The sequence below is a fragment of the Megalops cyprinoides genome, chromosome 14 (genome assembly GCF_013368585.1).
Source record: "Megalops cyprinoides isolate fMegCyp1 chromosome 14, fMegCyp1.pri, whole genome shotgun sequence".
Taxonomy (NCBI): domain Eukaryota; kingdom Metazoa; phylum Chordata; class Actinopteri; order Elopiformes; family Megalopidae; genus Megalops; species Megalops cyprinoides.
Window position 1 is genome coordinate 11,081,017 of NC_050596.1, and position 18,691 is coordinate 11,099,707.

The following is an 18,691-nucleotide window of genomic DNA, read 5'->3' on the forward strand; positions in this document are numbered from 1 at the left end:
AGTGATGGGACTGCCAATAACCGCACCCAAAGAGATCTAGATTTTTTCTAGATCTAGATAATTTAGATTGGTTGCGAGGCAGAAAATCATCTGCTAAAACATCAAACATCAAGTCAGTGAACTAGGAAAATATGTTTGTATAGTTGTGTGCACAAACTGTGTGATAAAACCACGCCTAGTGGTAGTGGACACAACAAACCACCTGAACACGTGAAGTAACTATATTATTAAACCGTGCTTTGCAAATGTGACACAACATCACTACGTACCGTAGTGGAACTTTTTAACGAGCAGATCCACGTGCATTTAATCAAAATTAAACATTAACAACATATGCTGGGTTTTTATTTTGTCCCTTCAAACTGCGGATCAGTATGCGCGTTCGCTACAAGGTGCATTAGGTGTAGACAACGAGGTGTGAGACTGTTATAACACCATTTTAAACGGAACAATTTAACGTGTAACAGGACTGTAACAAGATGCCTGGAGGTTAATAGGACTGAATGACATATTTGAAGGCGCTAGAAATGTAACGTTACTGCAGTGTTGGGCAATATTGCAGCAGCGTTGTGACAGTTGCCACAGCCTCACGTGCACCTTCAGATTTACCCTTTGGCAATGCAATATTAGTTGAGCTACTATTTTACTTTTTTTACTATAGTCCAATTAATATTCTGTAAAATAGTGATATCCGTGGATTTATGTCTTTAACAGATGTTTTCGGATTTTTAGCTGGACTTTTGGTGAATAATCGCAACATATGTTCATACGATGTCATCGTGTTTTTCCCTTCATAACCACTCTGTAACCCAGCATGAGGAATATATAACGAAAAATCCTCATTTAAATGATGGTATTATGGCTCTTGCCACTGATGTGCATTTTTGAGTGCATTAGCTATGCACTGTCCATGGTACCGACATTGTTTGACGATGCGATACCCAACTTCTCAAAACATTTACCGGGAAATTAAAAGTCGCCGAAAGTTTGCTTTAAAAGGCACGTGACACTTCCTCGTTTACTTCAATGATTACTTATCAGTTTGGGAAACTTTGTGGGAACAGAACAGTTAAGATGATTTGATGCACTAAAATTAATGTGGAAGATGCTTCCTAGGTAATGCACGATGACGTTAGCGGCTGCGCAGGGCTGCGAGCGCCATCTTGGAAGAGCTCTATTCCTTTAGGATAGTCGAACAGTTCGCTCCGTGCACTTGCAGCTTCAGCACAGTCTACCGGGCGACTATTGAAACTCCAGATTGTTCGAGACGCGCACCGTTAAAAGGGGGTCGCTCCGGAAAACACCGCAAAACCCACAACTGTTATGGCAAACCGAAGTTGTAAACAGGGTAACATTCAAAACAATGCCCCGTCACCAGATCCCCAAAACGCGAAGTCCAATTCCGAGTCTCCGGCCGTCGAAGACGGGCCGGGGACCGAGGGGGCAGCGACGCCGCCGCCGTCGGAGCTGGGACCGGAGCCCGGTGCTGGCGAGCCGCGGGAGATGACGCTCGACTTGAAGAGCTTCAGGAGACCCGGGGAGAAGACTTTCACCCAGCGCTGCAGGCTCTACGTGGGCAACCTCCCCACGGATCTGACGGAGGACGATTTTAAGAAGCTTTTCGCGAAGTACGGAGAAGCCAACGAGGTGTTCATTAACAGAGACCGGGGATTCGGATTTATACGGCTGGTATGATTGTTTCCTTAACGCTGCCGACGCTGGCTGCATGCTGGAAATTAGCCAGTCAGCTAACCTAACGTTAGAGGTGACAGCAACACGCATTTAGCTGACCAGTTACGTAAATATTTGAGAGAGGAATAGTTTGCTAGCTTGCTAATAGTACGTAGCGAGGTATTTTGCTTGGGTAGCTAGATATACAACTCTCCCTTGGTGTTTGTGCTGTCCAGTGGACTGTGGTGAAGCCAATAGTGTTATTACACAATACAGTTTAGATGACGGTGAGACTTACGAGAAAAGCCGGACTAACCAGCTACAGCTACCGAACGTCAATTTAAATGACATTAACTAAATAATGGAAACGGTAAGACTGTTAGAGTTGCATTGTGTGGAGGTAAATTAGATAGGTAGCTAAGGACAGAGTAGCTGCTTTATTGACTAGCTTAACGTAATGGATCTGAGTGAGTACTTTAATGTCGTGTTTTTACAACTGGTCTCTGAGGCAGGTAACTTTTTAACCATCAGTTATGGTTTTCTGCGGTCCTTCAAGGGCACCCAGTATTGTTGGAAAAGAACATTTAATTGATAGTTTGGGGTTATCAGTCTGGTAAAGACCACTTACTTGTGTGTTTCACATAAACTCAGTAGTTTCTCTTAAGATCATTTACAATCAGGCTTTGAATCTATGCATATAACTACATTTTTTCGGGCTCCAGTGATATACTGACGTGCATTGAGCAAGTTAAACTGGTGGTGAAATTTGCATGGTTCAACCTTCAACGTGCTCTTGAAGTAGTAGAACAGGTCACTCATTTAACTAATGTAATTGAATTAGCTTAAAATTGTTACAGGGTTTAAGGTAGTTGGTTAACATGTCTGTGTTAATGAAGCAGATTCAGGTGTTTATGAATCAGATTCACAGTTCAAAGTAAAGTGTTTTCATGTCAGATTTGATGACCGCACAGAAATTTTAAAAAGGGTTATTTTTCTTAGAACATAAGAACATATGATGACGAGAACAGGCCATTCGGCCCAACTAAGCTCGCCATTTCTTAATTAATTTCTTGCTTCTCCAGGAAACCAGGATGCTGGCAGAGATCGCCAAAGCCGAGCTGGACGGGACCTTGATGAAGAACCGGACCATCCGCGTGCGCTTTGCCACGCACGGCGCAGCGCTGACCGTGCGGAACCTCTCCCCGGCCGTCTCCAACGAGCTGCTGGAGGAGGCCTTCTCTCAGTTCGGGCAGGTGGAGAGGGCCATTGTGGTGGTGGACGACCGCGGCCGGCACACCGGGAAGGGCTTTGTGGAGTTCGCCTCCAAGCAGGCTGCTCGCAAAGCCCTGGACCGCTGCGCTGACGGGGCTTTATTACTGACCGGGTGAGAGTCTACGGCAGCCTCGGCTCTCCTCAGATGGAGATTAACCCCTTTGGCTGATGTAACGTTACTGAGACTAATATAAAATCATAGAAACCTTTTGTATTTACCTCCGTGAACCTTGCTTTGACATCATGGTAATTGTTTTGAGATAACATTTTTTCTTGGTCACTCTTCTGTAAAAAGCTGAAATCGCAAAGACCCTAACACTCTGCAGGACATTGATGTGATCTCGAACAAAACTAAGCTCGGTTCCCCAAAAGCATACCATTAAGTACTAAAAAGGTTTTCCAGGAAACCTGTGAAGTCCTGTCATTACCCTGTTTGCTCAGTATTTTCCATGCTGTGTCTCCTGAATTTATACATATTTTAACTGCAGTTCTTCTTCCCCTAGTTCACCCCGTCCTGCTGTTGTGGAGCCTACAGAACAGTTTGATGATGAAGATGGCCTTCCTGAAAAACTGCTGCAGAAAAGCGCACAATATCACAAGTATGTTCATTGGGGGTAAAGACCGGCAAGCAGCCTTCGTCATACATTTTACATACAAACATACTTTAAGCTGAAGTCAGCATTCTCGTATGAGTATAGGAAGGATATGACTGTTGTGCGCTTTAGAAATGGACTGCATGTGCATGCGTGCACGCACTTGCTTATGCAGGTATGCACTCTCTCTTGTGAGTATAGAGAAGATGAGCTAACATTCGGGAAGTGTGGAAGCAGTGTAGCATAGTGGTAAGGAGCGGGGCCTGTAACCGAAATGTTGCTGGTTTGATTCCCTGCTGGGGGGCTGCTGCTGTACCCTTGGGCCCACAATTGCCTAAGTAACTATCCGGCTGTATAAATGGATAAAGTTGTAACCTATGTAAGTTGCTTTGGATAAGAGCGTCTGCTAAGGGCCAATGATGTAATGTAATGTGGTGGATTTCCGGGACTGGTTGCAGATCACGACAGTTAAGCAGTAGTTTTGAATGTGGTGGAGTTTGTGTCTATGCAGCAGAGGGGCTTGATATTGTTAATCTGTGGGCTCCAGGGAGAGGGAGCAGCCCCCGCGCTTCGCCCAGCCCGGTACATTTGAGTTTGAGTACTCTTCACGCTGGAAGGCCCTGGAGGAGATGGAGAAACAGCAGCGCGAGCAGGTGGAGCGCAACATCCGCGAGGCCAAAGAGAAACTGGAGGCCGAGATGGAGGCAGCTCGGCACGAGCACCAGCTCATGATGATGAGACAAGGTATTCAGAGAACCTTACCGCTGCATCTCATGCACCCTTATTCATGAGCAGCGTCACACATCCACACCTCATTTAGGTACGGCACCATAGCAGCTGTTTTAGACCATGAAGGGTGGTTTAGAATAAGTCTCTTGAAGTACATTCAAACAAACATACAGAAATACATATATCATGTCAGAGGAAACCACACCGTCTATATGTTATATACCAGACACATGTACTTTTAGGATAGATACCTGGGCAAACCGAGGAAAATGAGCAAGATTCAAGTTCTCATCCTGTTTTCCTGATTACCTCAGTAGTACAGTCCAGTTATGGATCCTGTATTGTGAGCAGGGTTCATGTTAACGTTTAAAATCACTCTGTAAATGATGCAGTGCATGTATTTGTTTTATTCTGTGTCTTCGTGAAATTCAAACAAGTTAAATCAATTTTTGTGGCAAGGTAAGCATTATGATATATTGTGTTGTGCATAAACACCGTCTTACTGAATGCGTGTCTGAACCATCTTTGGTCCAGCATTCCAGTAGGTGTGATGTGTGCAACACGTTCTTTGCATGTTTGCTGTACTTGTAATGTCTGTTGAGGGCGGTTGTACATAGATCAATGGAATGTCTGAATATGTTTTACTTTCTCATGCCATGATATGGTTTTTGCTCTTTGCCATAGATCTAATGAGGCGTCAGGAGGAACTGCGGCGACTGGAGGAACTGAGGAACCAGGAGCTGCAGAAACGCAAGCACATAGAAATGAGGTACAACATGTAACAAGCTCACACAGAAAGAGATACACACTGGAACATGTAACTAGCTGAGACAGAAATTAGATATACTTGGAGACTTGTAACAGAAGAGGGGAAAAAAAATCCTAGAAGGGTGCCGTGTGTGTTTGCATGGTTTTTCCTGTTCTGTAACCTAGTTGTGGGGTAGTGTGCTGTGTTTCTTGCAGTTAATCTCTGACCGTGTGTGTGTGTGTGTGTGTGTGTGCCTGACGTCGTTGCAGGCATGAAGAAGAGAGGCGGAGGCGTGAGGAGGAGATGATGCGCCATCGTGAGCAGGGCGACATGAGGCGCCCGCCGGACGGGTTCAAGCCCAACTACGCGGACAGCGTGAGTACTGTGCTTTTGTCTCTCTGTCAGTTTCGCACTCATTCTGAAGGAGTATTTGAGATAATATAATACCACGAGAAGATGAAGATGTTTTACCTTCAGTCTGAATTTGGGATCTTTTGTAACGCTTAAAGAAATTCCAGTTAATCGCGCAGTATCAAAATATTCAAATAATTACTTAAAACATCATTCTCATCTTTTTGTCTCTGCAAATATAGTGATGTATACATTACAGCCAGAATGAGGAATCTAGCTCAGAAGCTATTAATGGCTAACTGGTGTCCTAAATGTATGTTAACATAGGTAGTCTAAACACACAAAACTTAGAAAGTAACAGAATTCTTTGTAATCCACCAAATTAGGGGACAGTTGAACTGGAAAAGTGTCTTTGAAGTCTTGACTATATAATTCTGCCCCAAAATGCTTATGTTTTTGAAGTTGGCATTTCAGTCAGTATTTTGCCTTAGCCAGGTGGCTCTGGTATGTGAGGAAGCTGTGAACAGCTTTCCTATTTGGTACTATATATTTTCACCATATGGCTTGTAACCAAAGCATTCCTACTTACAGAATTGCCAAAACAGAAATACAGAAATACTGTTCTTCATCCTTCTATACAGCTAGATGTGTAATGAGGGAGTTTGGGTTAAATATTTTGGCCAGGGGTACAAAAGCATTGCCCACCAGGCTACTGAACGGGCAACTGTCTGGGTTACAGTCCATGCTCCATACCACTACAGCATCCCTCTGCTCCACTTCCTGCCAGCTGTTGTGTCGCAGTATGTTAAAAAGAACATGGAGCTAGTACCAGTTTTTTCCCCACTTGTATTGAAACAAAGGGAGGTATCTTGCCAATCAGAGCACTGGGGTACCCATTTGGAACTCCCTCCAAATTCATACCTTGTGAATACATTGATAAGGAGCATTTTTTTTAGGGGGGCACAGAAGCTCCCATTTCAGGCAGTCTACACTTCAGGGATGCCACTATCATTTCTTGGCAAATGTGTAAATTACTTTTCTGCAATTATATCTCCTTGCTATACATTCTGTTATATAACAGTTAATTCTGTAATTATATCTGATTATATTAGAAGAAACTTATGGCAACTACTGTATTGTTTGATAATGCAATGTGATAAATGTGATAATGGCATTCAGTTGTACCCAATATGGAGTATGCCCTGCAGTCTTGGTCCCAGTGAAATGGCAATAGATAAGTTACAGGGGCAGGCATGTCAGGGTTGGTTTCTGCTCAGCAGGCCAATCTTGGAGATTCCTGCAAGCAGTGTCATTTCATGAATTTCACGAAATGATACGTACATGATACAGAGGCATGATAGTGGCAAGTTTATCAGCAACTGGCTTACTCCAGTTGGCAGGGATGTCAGTTTGTACAGTCATATTCCAAAGCTTTTTATGTATAAAGCATTGGAAATTATTGATAAATAACTCATGTGTTGTTTGGTTTACTGGCAGAAAAATGCAGAATAACAAAAAACAGAAAAGTGACCGTAGGCGGTTCTTTGACGTTCCATATGTTGACAACATAAAGATCAGAGTAAGGTTTTAGAGCTAAGGAAACAGAAAAATATGCTTGCTGTGGCATAACTATCGTTAAACATTCAGGTACATATTGGCTCAGCTTCATTTAATTTCAATTTTCCATTTGATCTGTAAGAAGAGGTCCAGTCCGTGAAGTTGTGTGATTTCTGCCAGATTCTGTGAGACTGCTCTGCTTGCCTCTGAATGTTTTTCTTTTCTGTTGAGCACAGTATTTTTGATCAAGTTTCTTTGAACCTACGCATTTGTAAATTATTCCAGGTGTACTTTTATGCTGTATTTTGAAGGAATTCTCTGTATCTACCAGTTAGGATGTGAACATTAGGTTGTACTTGAAGTGGAAAATTTTTGTTTTATTTCTCTTTAAATTTTTCTTTTGCCGGTGACTTTAAGGCTTACCATAGAGATGTATTACTGACTCTCAGGCTTTTTAAAGGAGGACTCATCCCTTGCCCAGTGTACGTTTGCACATTATCATTATAAATATCAGATATATTTATAACTGCATGGAACATTGTTAACTAATTAGTCTTTCACCTGTTGTGCTGTTCCATTTGACCCCAGGTTCATTTTATTAGCAAATTGCTTTATTTTATTTAAAATTCAACTTATAACAAAACAGTTAACATTGATCCTGTTTTGGCTTAATTTGTTAATATTTCATTCAATTCCAGGCCAACCCTTGTCACTTGTACTTAATGGCCTATAAGGAAATCCATTTTTAATGTGAGAATGTCTATTTTTAATTGTGTGAAATCTGTGAGCACAATGCAGTATGTGGTGGATTATTAATATTTATCTTACTCAGCAGATGCCTTAAGGATTGACAGAGGATGTAGCCAACATGCCGCATGTCAGTGCTAATCATTTATTGGTCTTCATGATTCAGTGGTTTGATTATTTTGATGTGTTTTGATACCTTAGTAGATGACTGCTCCCTGGGTTCTTTGCACATACTATTGCAAGTTGCTGAGTGGAAGCCACCAAATGTCTGCACCATGCTAGAATAGGACTGTTATTTTCCAACCCTTCCCATTGAATATTAATCCATAGGTTTGTAGGTCTCTCAGTTCAAGGTTATTTTCCAAGTCTTTGTAGTGTATATGTATTTATTTTATTTTATTTGTGTGTGAGTGTGTGTGTGTGTGTGTGCATGCGAGTGCGCGTGTGTGTTTTAGTTTTTTGGAGCAGTAGTCATGAAGATCCTGTGACCATGTTTCAGTGTTGGTTCACTGGTTCTCAGCTGCACATCATGTGGTGACAGTTCTACCATGTGTAAGCAGTGCCTATCAGGTGCTGTAATCAACTTCACATAAGGCCATAGAGAAATGGAACTTTTATAATTGTAATTGTATGATTTGCTTTGCTACTCCCTATACCTGTCACACCTACACATCATTGTCACTGGTGCCAGAATCTCCATGTTTTTTTCCCCTGTTCTGCACTGTAGGTACTTGATTAATATGAATGAATGAGTGTATTGTTACATTACAAACTGCATTGGTGCAGGAGACCTCTCCATTTCTTCTGACTTGAACACAGCTTAAATACTTACACCCATGTTTGTGTAAATATGTTTCATAACCCTGTATTGTTTCTGTTTCATGTATGTATGCACATGTTTTGATGTGTGAGGGTGTGATTGACTGAGAATGTGTCTGTGATTATGTGATGTTTTGAGTTTGTGTTTGGGCGGTTGAATGTTTCTGTGCTTGTATGTTCTTACATAAAGTCACCTACATGCATGCTTTTTGAATAACCCAGCCAAATATCTCTCATTTGCAATGAATTGAAGGTAAGTTTTTAAATTCAGATGTTTTAATTTTGGATTCAGATGTTTTGAACAAGGCTGCTGTAAAACAGGTGTGCTGATAACATTTTCTTTCTCGGGATTTTGTCACCTTTTGTAGGGACTGTCGTTTCTTATATATACCATTCTAAAATATAAACTAAAATATATTTTCCATACACATTATTTAGCGACCCTACAATTAAATGAGACCATAAATAATTTTTTAGCAGAGTTTTCCAGTCCTATAGTGCTGAACATTTGCACAGCGCTGATTGATTGAGACGTTTTTGGTTTAAAGAATGGTGCAGCTGTTCTGTTTTATCTGTAACACATGCAGTCTTGACATTAATGTAGTCTTGCATTTACTTGTACCTACAAAAATGCAGTTACAGTGTATGCTGTTGTAACTAAGTCTCTTTAAATTGCAACATTCATTTCAGTTGTTTGAATAAAATTCAGAGTAATGTGAAAGTATTTCCCTTCTCTTATGTGGATTGCCAGCAGAATTTAAGCAGTTTGCTGTTTGCACATTTCCTTAAATTGCTTCATAATCCTGTTACAAATGTAAATAGTCCATTAATATAATGTTCCCTTCAAGTTACAGCAGTGTTTTAGAATAGGCAGTCTCGCTGCGTAAATGATCAGTACAAATGCTTTATTTCTTCAACAAAAATTACTAGAGTATTATGGTGACCAGCTGCGAAACCAAGACACAATGCATTGTAATATATTGAAAACAAGCATATCTATTGCTTGTATGTGTACAAAAATGTGAATGTATATAATGCCGGTGAATGAATTCCATATGAGTTTGTATGTGATCTGAATCTTACCTCTCATGCAGAGAGGAATTTAAAGGGCATTGCTCAGTCACTCTCTATGAACAAAAAACATGGTCCTCACTTTCACTGTGCAGATCAGTATATACCATTTTTTTAACTGTTGACTGATTGTGACTACTGACATTCTGTGGAATGTTGTATCCTGTTTGTATTGCATAATTTAAGTCTGTTGCAGTACCCCTGCTGTGCGTTACCGTGTAACAGGTGTTAAATTAATGTCATTGCTGCGAGATGCTTTGTTAAGTATACTTAATCCTGCTAGACATGACTGAATGTTAACATGCATTGCTTTTCGAAAGGAGAGGGTTTTGAATGCAGAGTGAGTCTTGCATTTCCCATGGTGCATCCCTATGAACCACACCCATTGCTGTTCCCTTTGCGTGAGTCTGACCCATGCCAAACTGTGTGTTCACTTCCAGAGAGAGCAGGAAATGAGAATGGGTGATATGGGGCCACGTGGAGCAGTAAATATGGGAGGTAGGGTCATGATGATTCGGTGGGCTGTGGACTGGCTGTGTGGGGCTTCTGGGATGCCTGTGGGGATGATTTGTTTGGGACTGTACATCACCTGCCTGTGTGCTTTGGAGTCTTTGCTCAAGCTGCCTTACAACAAGAGGCCATGCATAGGCCAGCCTGCGGTCCTGGTAAAGCGTATCATCTTACCTTTAGAAATCACATGCTAAGATCTGCAGCTCCCAGCAGTATTGCTGTTGACAGTCATAACTTTTCTGTCTCTCTGTGTTCTGTAAGCTCATTTTTTTTCTGTGACTCCAGTTTTCTTTGCCCAGTAGGAGCTTTTTTGTAGCATCTTCTCATGGGTCTAAAGTTTCAGCCTTGGTTGGTAATCATCAACAGATGCTGTGTTTCCACTGACCTGCATTAGCTGTAGGTGTGCTTCAGCTGAGGTGGGGTAGGATTTTCGACAACAAGTTAACCCAAGCTGTCATTATTGTGGCCAGCCCCTAAGCCTGATAGGATAAGCCATTGTAGTTAACCTGGCCTGTTACAATTGGATGACCCTGAGCAAAGGTGAGCCAAGCAGAGGTGGCTGTGCTTATCCTGTAAAATACAATAGCAAGAAAGTCTTACTTCATTTGTGAATTTACTATTTTAGAAATATGATGGGCACGTGATGGGCAGCATTTACACTGTAATCATTTTATTGTGAAGAATTTTTATTCAATGTTTTTCTATCAAGGTTTCGTTTTGTATTATACAAAGATGAGCAAACAGTCTTGTTCATGTATGTACCGAGAGACATGCTATAGCTAGGTGTAAGTACCCATGTGATAATGAAATATATTGTAATATACTAAGAAATATGTGGTTTAGCCCAAGGATGATACATTTAAAATATATTAATACAAAGCGGAAATTGCAATATACCAAGACAGCAATAATTTACATGTTTTCCATTTATTCAGATCTAAAGTGATGTGTTTTACTGTGATATTGTTCTCATGGGTTATTTCTGCAACTTTAATATTGCAGATGTACCTCTTTTGTACTCTTCAAGAATCATAGTGGCTTATTGCCTTGGAGACGTTGCTCAGTTTTGCTGATCTAATGGAGTCCATGACTTGTAGATTTTGATAAAATGCATGTAACTCTTTAAACCAGTGTTGATAAGTCTGTTTGTACTCCTCCACTTGTCAGCTATATCTCTGGAAGTGGTAACTGGCTAAAACATGCCAGTTTTGCTTTAAAACAAACAGAGTTGGCTACACTTTACTGTATAATGACATGCTATAGCTACTTGGCAGGTGATGACGCATTAAGCTCATGAGGTGATGTTTCACAAAATGGAGTTCATAATAAGAAATAATCATAAACTAATATTCCCCTTACCTAAGAAATAATGCTGATTGGAAAACAGGACATGGAACAGGACAGGAAAAAGTCCTTTTTCTTTCCTTTATTCATATGTCAAACCCCTAGCTGTGCCAATATTCATGATGTACCATGTGTTTGAGTGCCATATCACTTTTATAAAATGGATCAATAATTGTCTGGACTTAAGGTTACATACTTAGTTACATAATGTAAGATGAGAGACCAAATTTAACAAGCTAATTAAAGTAATACTAAAGTAAGGCTTGTTACGACACTATTGCTGTAGTAATGTTCTTAACATTATCTTAATGATGTTGCTGGATTTGCTAGATTGCCAGTGAATGAACTAGCTAGCATGCTGGCTTTTGAGACATCTTTGCTTATGTAATGTTAACATTACACAGTAGAGTTCAATTGCTGGCTTACTAAAAGAACTACTTACTTCTGGAAAGAGAGAGTAAACATTTCCATCTTCAGTGATTTAACTTAGCTCGTAGTCATGTGGAATGGATCAGTTACAATATTTGTGAGTGCACAATGATATTAAAACGATGTATGAAAATTCCATCTACTTCAGTGATTGTTATCACGACTAGAATGCAATCTGGTCAATAGGACAAAAATACTTGTCGTAGCACTGCTGCGAAGTAATGGATGCATTGAGAAGTTCCACTGACAATTTTTTGGGGAAAAATTACAGTCCATTGATTTTTAATCTAAGTCACATGGTAATTACATTTAGTGGCATATGCTCAGGGCTACAGAACATTTTGGCATTTTCTGATTTCAATATTAGAATATTTTGTGTCTTAGGAGCTACCGATATTTGTAATATTATTTGCGGAGCACCTCTCATCTTTGAGCTGACTCCTGCTGGTGACTATGAAAACATTGTCTAAATAGTACTTCAATATTGAAATGAATCATAAACAAGGCAAATTATTTTTCGGAAGTTGGCTTGCATCAGTAAGAATTAGACAATTAATTGTGACTCGACCCAAGCTAATGTATCGATCCTACGTGTCTTGCAAGCTAAAGCAAGTAAAGGCCAGTCCCCATCTGTCTGTCTAAATAATTATCTATCAAACAAGATATACATGGGCTTTACCCAATAAAACACGTTTACCAACACATCATCCAGACATAAGCATATGTTTGTTGTCTCGTCGTCCATACATCAGAACTAGAGTTAAGCATCCATTTATTTCATTAGTTAATGACAAACATTTTTAATTATATCTATGTTATGTCTATGTCTGTTCTTATCTCTGAAGTTGTTTTTCTACTGTTAACAATGTTTCATGAGACTGGTTGTTTTGTCATGTTAACACAGCTCAATGTTTTGAAATATGTGTCTCAAATATGGCCTTTTCTTTGGATAGATGACTATATGAAGTTATGTAATAGACTGATTGATATTTTATTTGGGACAGAATGCATAATTATGTAGCATAAACTTCACATTTTAATTTATGACTTTGATTTCATCACATTATTGTGGTGAATTAGGTATGGCATCATTGCGAAACCCTGATGTCTCTTAAAGTGCAGTGCCTAACACTGCCTCCTGTTTCATCCTGCCTTTTTGGTCTCATTTGTCAGGTTCACTTGTCATGATTTGGCACAAAGGACCTGTTTATTCTTTTAAATACTCCTTACATTGAAATATGCCAGCATAGGAAAAAAGTGACATCAGAGGAAGGAAGGTGTTGTCTCTGGGTAATGTGCAGTCCCAAATCTTACGAAATAGGCGCAAACCGTTGTGCTGAATTGCTTTGTATTGGTGCGTTGGCTGATTTATTATCAAAGTAAAAGTCAGAGGCTGCACTCTTATGTCATATTTTTAGGTTTTTACTACAGACTTACGCTGATTTTTCATTCCTTACTCAAAGTGTCCTAAATCCTATCCGCCAGTCAGCCTGGGTTTTATCTTGTTTGTGTCCAGTTAGACTCAGTGGACAGGAGCCTCATGCAGCCTTTCCCTGTGCCCTGCCTTACTGACAGCTGCTGTGTTTCACACTGCTGTTAATGCTGCAGCAGCCTGTCGCCAACAGCTCCTTGAGTGAAAAAACCAACCCCCGCCCCACACTGTTTTGCGCAGATGCATATAACCCAGCTGCCACTAACGCTAACCAGGGACCCCCCCAAATGATGGGGGCGAACGTGCCGGGCTGCGGTGGAGCCCCTGGGCCCGAGGGAGCCGCAAACATGGGGACGCCAGTGATGCCGGATAACGGAGGCATGGTAACGTATCGATGCAGTGCTCTCATTTTCATCACTCATGGTGAAACGTACTGGGTCAGTGATGGAAGATCTAAGTCTAAGTTTCCCTGGTTACGAATGTGTCACAGTAGGCCTATTTAAAAATGCTAACTATTAAATATTACAGTTCTAACTGAATATTAATCTCAAAATTATTTGCAATGGATTAGACTTGACTCTAATCCCTTCTTGTAACCCGTCCACTGAAAGGTGAACTACTGAAAAAATTGTAGATACTTGTTAACTAGTATGTATGCTTATCTTTCCATATTTTATGTTTGTTTCTATGACGTTTTCCAAGTAGGTATGCAAACCAACGTATCATTGAGAAACAACTCTGATGTAAAATATCTGTTTTAATCTTAGAATTGTATAAATTCAGACTCTCTTCTGAATTTATACAATTCTAAGATACAAAATAGAAAACAAATATAGCACATGTTCTGTCAAAGGATAATTCCATGAAGGCAGAAATCATTGGACTGTAGCAGTCGTATAGATACAGAAACTTGTGTCATGGATGTGTTTCTGGGGATTTTCCCCCAAGTTATCTGCTCTTGTCCTGCCTTTTTCACATAGCACTGGAACGCAATGTAACTGTCTCTTAAAAGTGCAGCTTTTGCATATTGAGTGAAAAAAGTGTGACATGCAGTAAGAGTATCAATTTTCTGTTGATTCCCATCACTTAAAATAAGTATAGTCCCTACTGTACATACTCTGCATGAATCATATTTGATTATAGCCAAGGTTAACAAATATTAAAGATATTGTCTGTCATAAAGGTGCTCATTGCCTTTTGAAGTATTTTATCTTAAGCTCTATTTTTAGTAGAGGCAGACATGGTCATGCCTTAAGGTAGAACAGTGCAGGTCCTGGCATGTCTGTCAGTTCTGAAAGCAAGAATGCTCTCTGCAGTTGAAGCTGAACTATTTGAACAGACACTTTGCCTTCCTAACACATTTCCTCTAAAGTTGTGACACCACTCCTGTGACATGCGAGTGAGGTATAACAACATATGTACCCTGTCGCTCACCAGGGTTTCTCATAGACTCTGTGCATGGTATTCCGGTGAAACTGGAGTCTGGGGCCTGTTGTGCTTGGTTTCCCAGGGCTGTAATCATAAAAAAGATCAGTTAAGCCCGTCCTGGGAATGGATCTAAGCCTTGAAATTCTTCTTACCTAAAAGATTCACCAAAGGATATGGTCAGAAAAGAGCAGTGAGTGAGCAAAGAATTGAATCAAATTCAGAGGAGAGTGTACCTGGAAAAAAAAACACTCTGCCTGGAAAGCCATGTGATGTTCATAAATGCATATCCTGATGGTGCATTCCAAAAACGAATATGGGCATTTTCATTCGCAGCTTTTATTGCATAGTAGGAGGCTGTGCCCAATCATCTGTGGAGCATCATAGCATAATGACTGTTCAGTTATTACAGCAAATGTCTGTACACCATTTCTTGGCAGATAAATGGTGCAGATAGACACGTTCCTGCAAAGGAACATGGATTGTTAGTAGCATTAGTGAAACACAGACTGACACCTGAGTACCCTACAAAATTGATAACATAAATGCTTATTTATTGTCTCAGCCAAAAACAAATCTCGTAAGTCTAAGAACCCATATAGCTACATACTGAGTACATTTAATAAGTCATGCTGCATTGTCGTTACTTTTAATTCTCCTAATTTGCTTTATTGTAAGCAGACTTGGCACAGTCCCTTGTCTGATTGGTATTTTCTCAAAACCATTCTTTGTTGGATGAGAACTGCAAATTTGTTATGGTTGTTAATGTGCTACAGCATTGATTCTCCACAGGCTTTCAGCTTTGAACTTGCCGTCAAGTTATTGAGCGTCCTCATTGCTGCTCCCAGTTGTCTTACTGTTTTATTGTCTTAGAATTGATAGGCCTCTATGCATACTTTTGTGGCCAATTTCTATGCTTAGTTTTATGCTTGTACTTAGAACTTTCCACACTTTTTTTTTTTTTTACTCATTGGATGTCTCATTGGATGAGAAACCTCAATAAATGCAGGGAGGATCAGAAAGCCATAAATCAGACTTTTTGTTACCAAACTCTAATAGAATGACTCCTTCTCTTCCTTCTCCAACACATTCGGCCTGGCATCTCCTGACTGGCTGCTCTGACCTCTTCTTCTGGGTGCCTGCGTTCGGAACGACCTGGGGTCCCAATTCTTTCGAAAAACAAAAAAAAATAAACCGCCCAAACGCAACCGACTAAACTCCTGTTTGTATGTCTCCATTGATGGACGGACTGGACTATAAACGCACTGCAGCGTGGGGACAGGTTCCCCCACAGTGGCGGCCCCCCCCCCTCAGCTGAGCTCCCCCATGGGTGGCCGGCCTGTGGTGGAGCCCCAGCAGCAGCTGCCGCCCATGGTTGGGGCGGGCCCGGGCCCGGGTCCCGCAGGGGGCGCGGGTGGGAACGGGGCTTTCGGGCACGGCAGCCCAGCCGGGGTGAACTTTGATGGGCCCAACAGCAAACGGCGAAGATACTGAGCTACACAGGTCAAGCGGGAGCGTTTTTGCTTCCCTCCCCCGCACAAGGACCTCTTTTCCCTGTCCACATACCTGAATGATTCATCACACTGTTTTTTTTTTAATCAGTATTTTTTTGAAGGTTTGAGCTCTCCCTCTATGCCTAATTAAAAAAACTGCTCCAAGGCAAGGAGCCAGGCTTGATTAGTGAAAACAAACGGGAAGTTTAGCCTGAATCTGTCAGGAAAAAAAAAATACCAAAAAGACCTTCTTAGTGCCCTACAACATAATTTAGAGAATTTAAATATCTTCCAACAGTTTAGTTAGAAAGTAAAATAAACAATGCATTTTTTTCAGCCTGACAGCGTATAGTCTAAAAAGAAAGGATTAAAATCAAGCATGGCTGCGAATTGCTTAGAACCATCTTGCTGCCATGACAAACTGATTTCTTTTTCACCCTCATATTGTTATATGATGTTTCCTTTGTCTTTTTTTAAAATTCTGACTTTTATCGGTGTCGTTTGAAGGAACTGAATGAGATTTGTTTTAAATACAATGTCAGTTTAGGCCTGAATGTTCCAGTATCTAAGCGCATGCGTCTGGGTTTTATCCTCTGACCAGTTTGTGTATGGGTGGAATATTCTTAAATCTTGCCACGTTGTGCCCTACAGTTTTGGCATTTGTAATAAAACACTAATTTGAAACCCTGGCTGTGTACAGTGCTGCTTCCAGAAGCCTTTGGGCATCTGTTCAACAGTTTGTTTGAATGTTGCAAAAAAATGCATTTTATGGTTTGAGGTTTTGTTTCACGTGTATCAGAAGTGTTTTCCCACCATCCTCATACACCTCGTTCTTTTTTTCCTTTTCATTTTTTAAGATTGAAATAAGAGGAAAATGCATGTGGCAAAGAGAGTAACACCTTCCTACAATTTCTGTTCATTGGCAGAATCAGACTACAAACAAACAAAAAAGACTATGTTTGAATTATGCCCACTACTGAAGTATGAAGTACAAAATAACTTGTGATGGGGGGTGTATTTTATGGGAATTTTATTAGTTTAACCGTCATTTATCAATGAAGGTGAATTGAGAGCAAGTTTGCATTTGGATTTAGAAACTGGACTAGAAGACCATAGCCATAGCAAGGAAATACAATAGTACACATAAAAGTGCAGTAAAAAACATAAAACATGGAGAATAATAACATACTTGCACATAAAAGGTGAACATCATAACTTATTACAGTTGATTGAATAATTATAACTGAGAAGTTAATAACGAATTGACAAAGAGGTCAACAATCCTGACCAAAACAACAAATTAGTTGGGACTTTAGAAAAACATTTTTAAAGCTTACATTAAATTAGCTCGTGCTGGATTGTAGCTATGGGCACAGTGGAAGAGGTATGCAGTACACTGTACAGTACAGTATGATAAAGGAAAAGTAGATATGAGGAAGGTTCAGTTCAATTTCTGTTGTATTGTGTTTCAGTTTGTGCTTACAAATAATAGTAGTAATCTTAGTGTTGAGTACTGCTGTTTGACTCAACATTTCTCCCCTCATCTTATTTGATTTGTACGTTACTGGTATTTCATTTCTGATATTCTAAAATCATTTACAGAAGTATTACATATCCAGCTTAGTGCATAGTTTGTGATAATGGATTGGTAGAAGGTGAAGTTCATGCCTTAATTCTGTGCTATTCAAGCAAAGGGTCTGAATGATTGTTACAGTACTACAGACTTCAGTAAAAATGCATCATCCAGATTTATTATGTTATGTTGATTTCCATAAGGATCCATCCTTTTCAATACTAAGTCATTTCAGCTGCCCTTCCTGTCTAAATTAAACATCTGCCAGTTTTGCCATCACTGTAGTAGAACTCAGCATTACTTTGGGGTTCCCCATGGATCCTCCATAGACCCCCAACCACTGGACTGCTGGATTGACTTGAGCTTTTACATATAATTGTAAAGAATTTGTCTTTTTCTTTGGAACTGTAATGAAATGCTTGACATGGGTGGCCTATTACTTTGCAGAGATATATGAGGTTAGAGATACCATCACTTAAAGCTGTTTCATTTCTCCTTGTCATTCATGTTACTCAATTTTAATAAAGAACCCACTGTATCTGCCATTGAAACATTGGATCTAGGATTCAAAGGCACTGGGGTAGAAATTTGTTTTATTTATGAAGCCCATTTCATAAACCTGAAGCACTGAAGAGGAATAACCAGTGATCTTACATATGACAGATTCCTACATATGACAAAGATAAATAGGCACAGGTTAAGAAGGTACAAATGATGTCAATGCAGTGAAAAGCAATAGATAATGAAACAAGATAAAAGCAAGAATAATAGCCTGTGCAGGAGAAAGTCCTGTTTAAAAATAAGGTTCTTGAGGCAGATCTTAAATGTCACCAATGTTTCCAAGCCTCTGATGGCATGTTGCGAGGGAATCCAGGGCTGAGGGGTTGGGAAAAGCCCTGTCTTCAGTAGGGTCGAAGCCTTGTAGCT

At 40.3% G+C, this 18,691-nt stretch overlaps 1 protein-coding gene across 2 annotated transcripts; it reads left to right on the forward strand.

Moving 5' to 3' along the window:
• The first annotated feature begins 1,177 nt into the window (after nt 1-1,177).
• On the forward strand, nt 1,178-17,340 carry LOC118788876 (paraspeckle component 1-like). 2 transcript variants are annotated; one of them, XM_036545054.1, is made up of 9 exons: nt 1,178-1,689; nt 2,754-3,055; nt 3,447-3,542; nt 4,084-4,280; nt 4,950-5,034; nt 5,283-5,388; nt 9,999-10,056; nt 13,514-13,672; nt 15,993-17,340. In XM_036545054.1, the coding sequence occupies exons 1-9, from the start codon at nt 1,324-1,326 to the stop codon at nt 16,190-16,192; spliced, it is 1,569 nt and encodes a 522-aa protein (XP_036400947.1). In that variant the 5' UTR covers nt 1,178-1,323; the 3' UTR covers nt 16,193-17,340. The 2 variants fall into 2 exon arrangements, with proteins under 2 accessions (XP_036400947.1, XP_036400946.1); XM_036545053.1 differs by having other exon boundaries at nt 13,514-13,656; nt 15,970-17,340.
• The last annotated feature ends 1,351 nt before the right edge of the window (nt 17,341-18,691 follow it).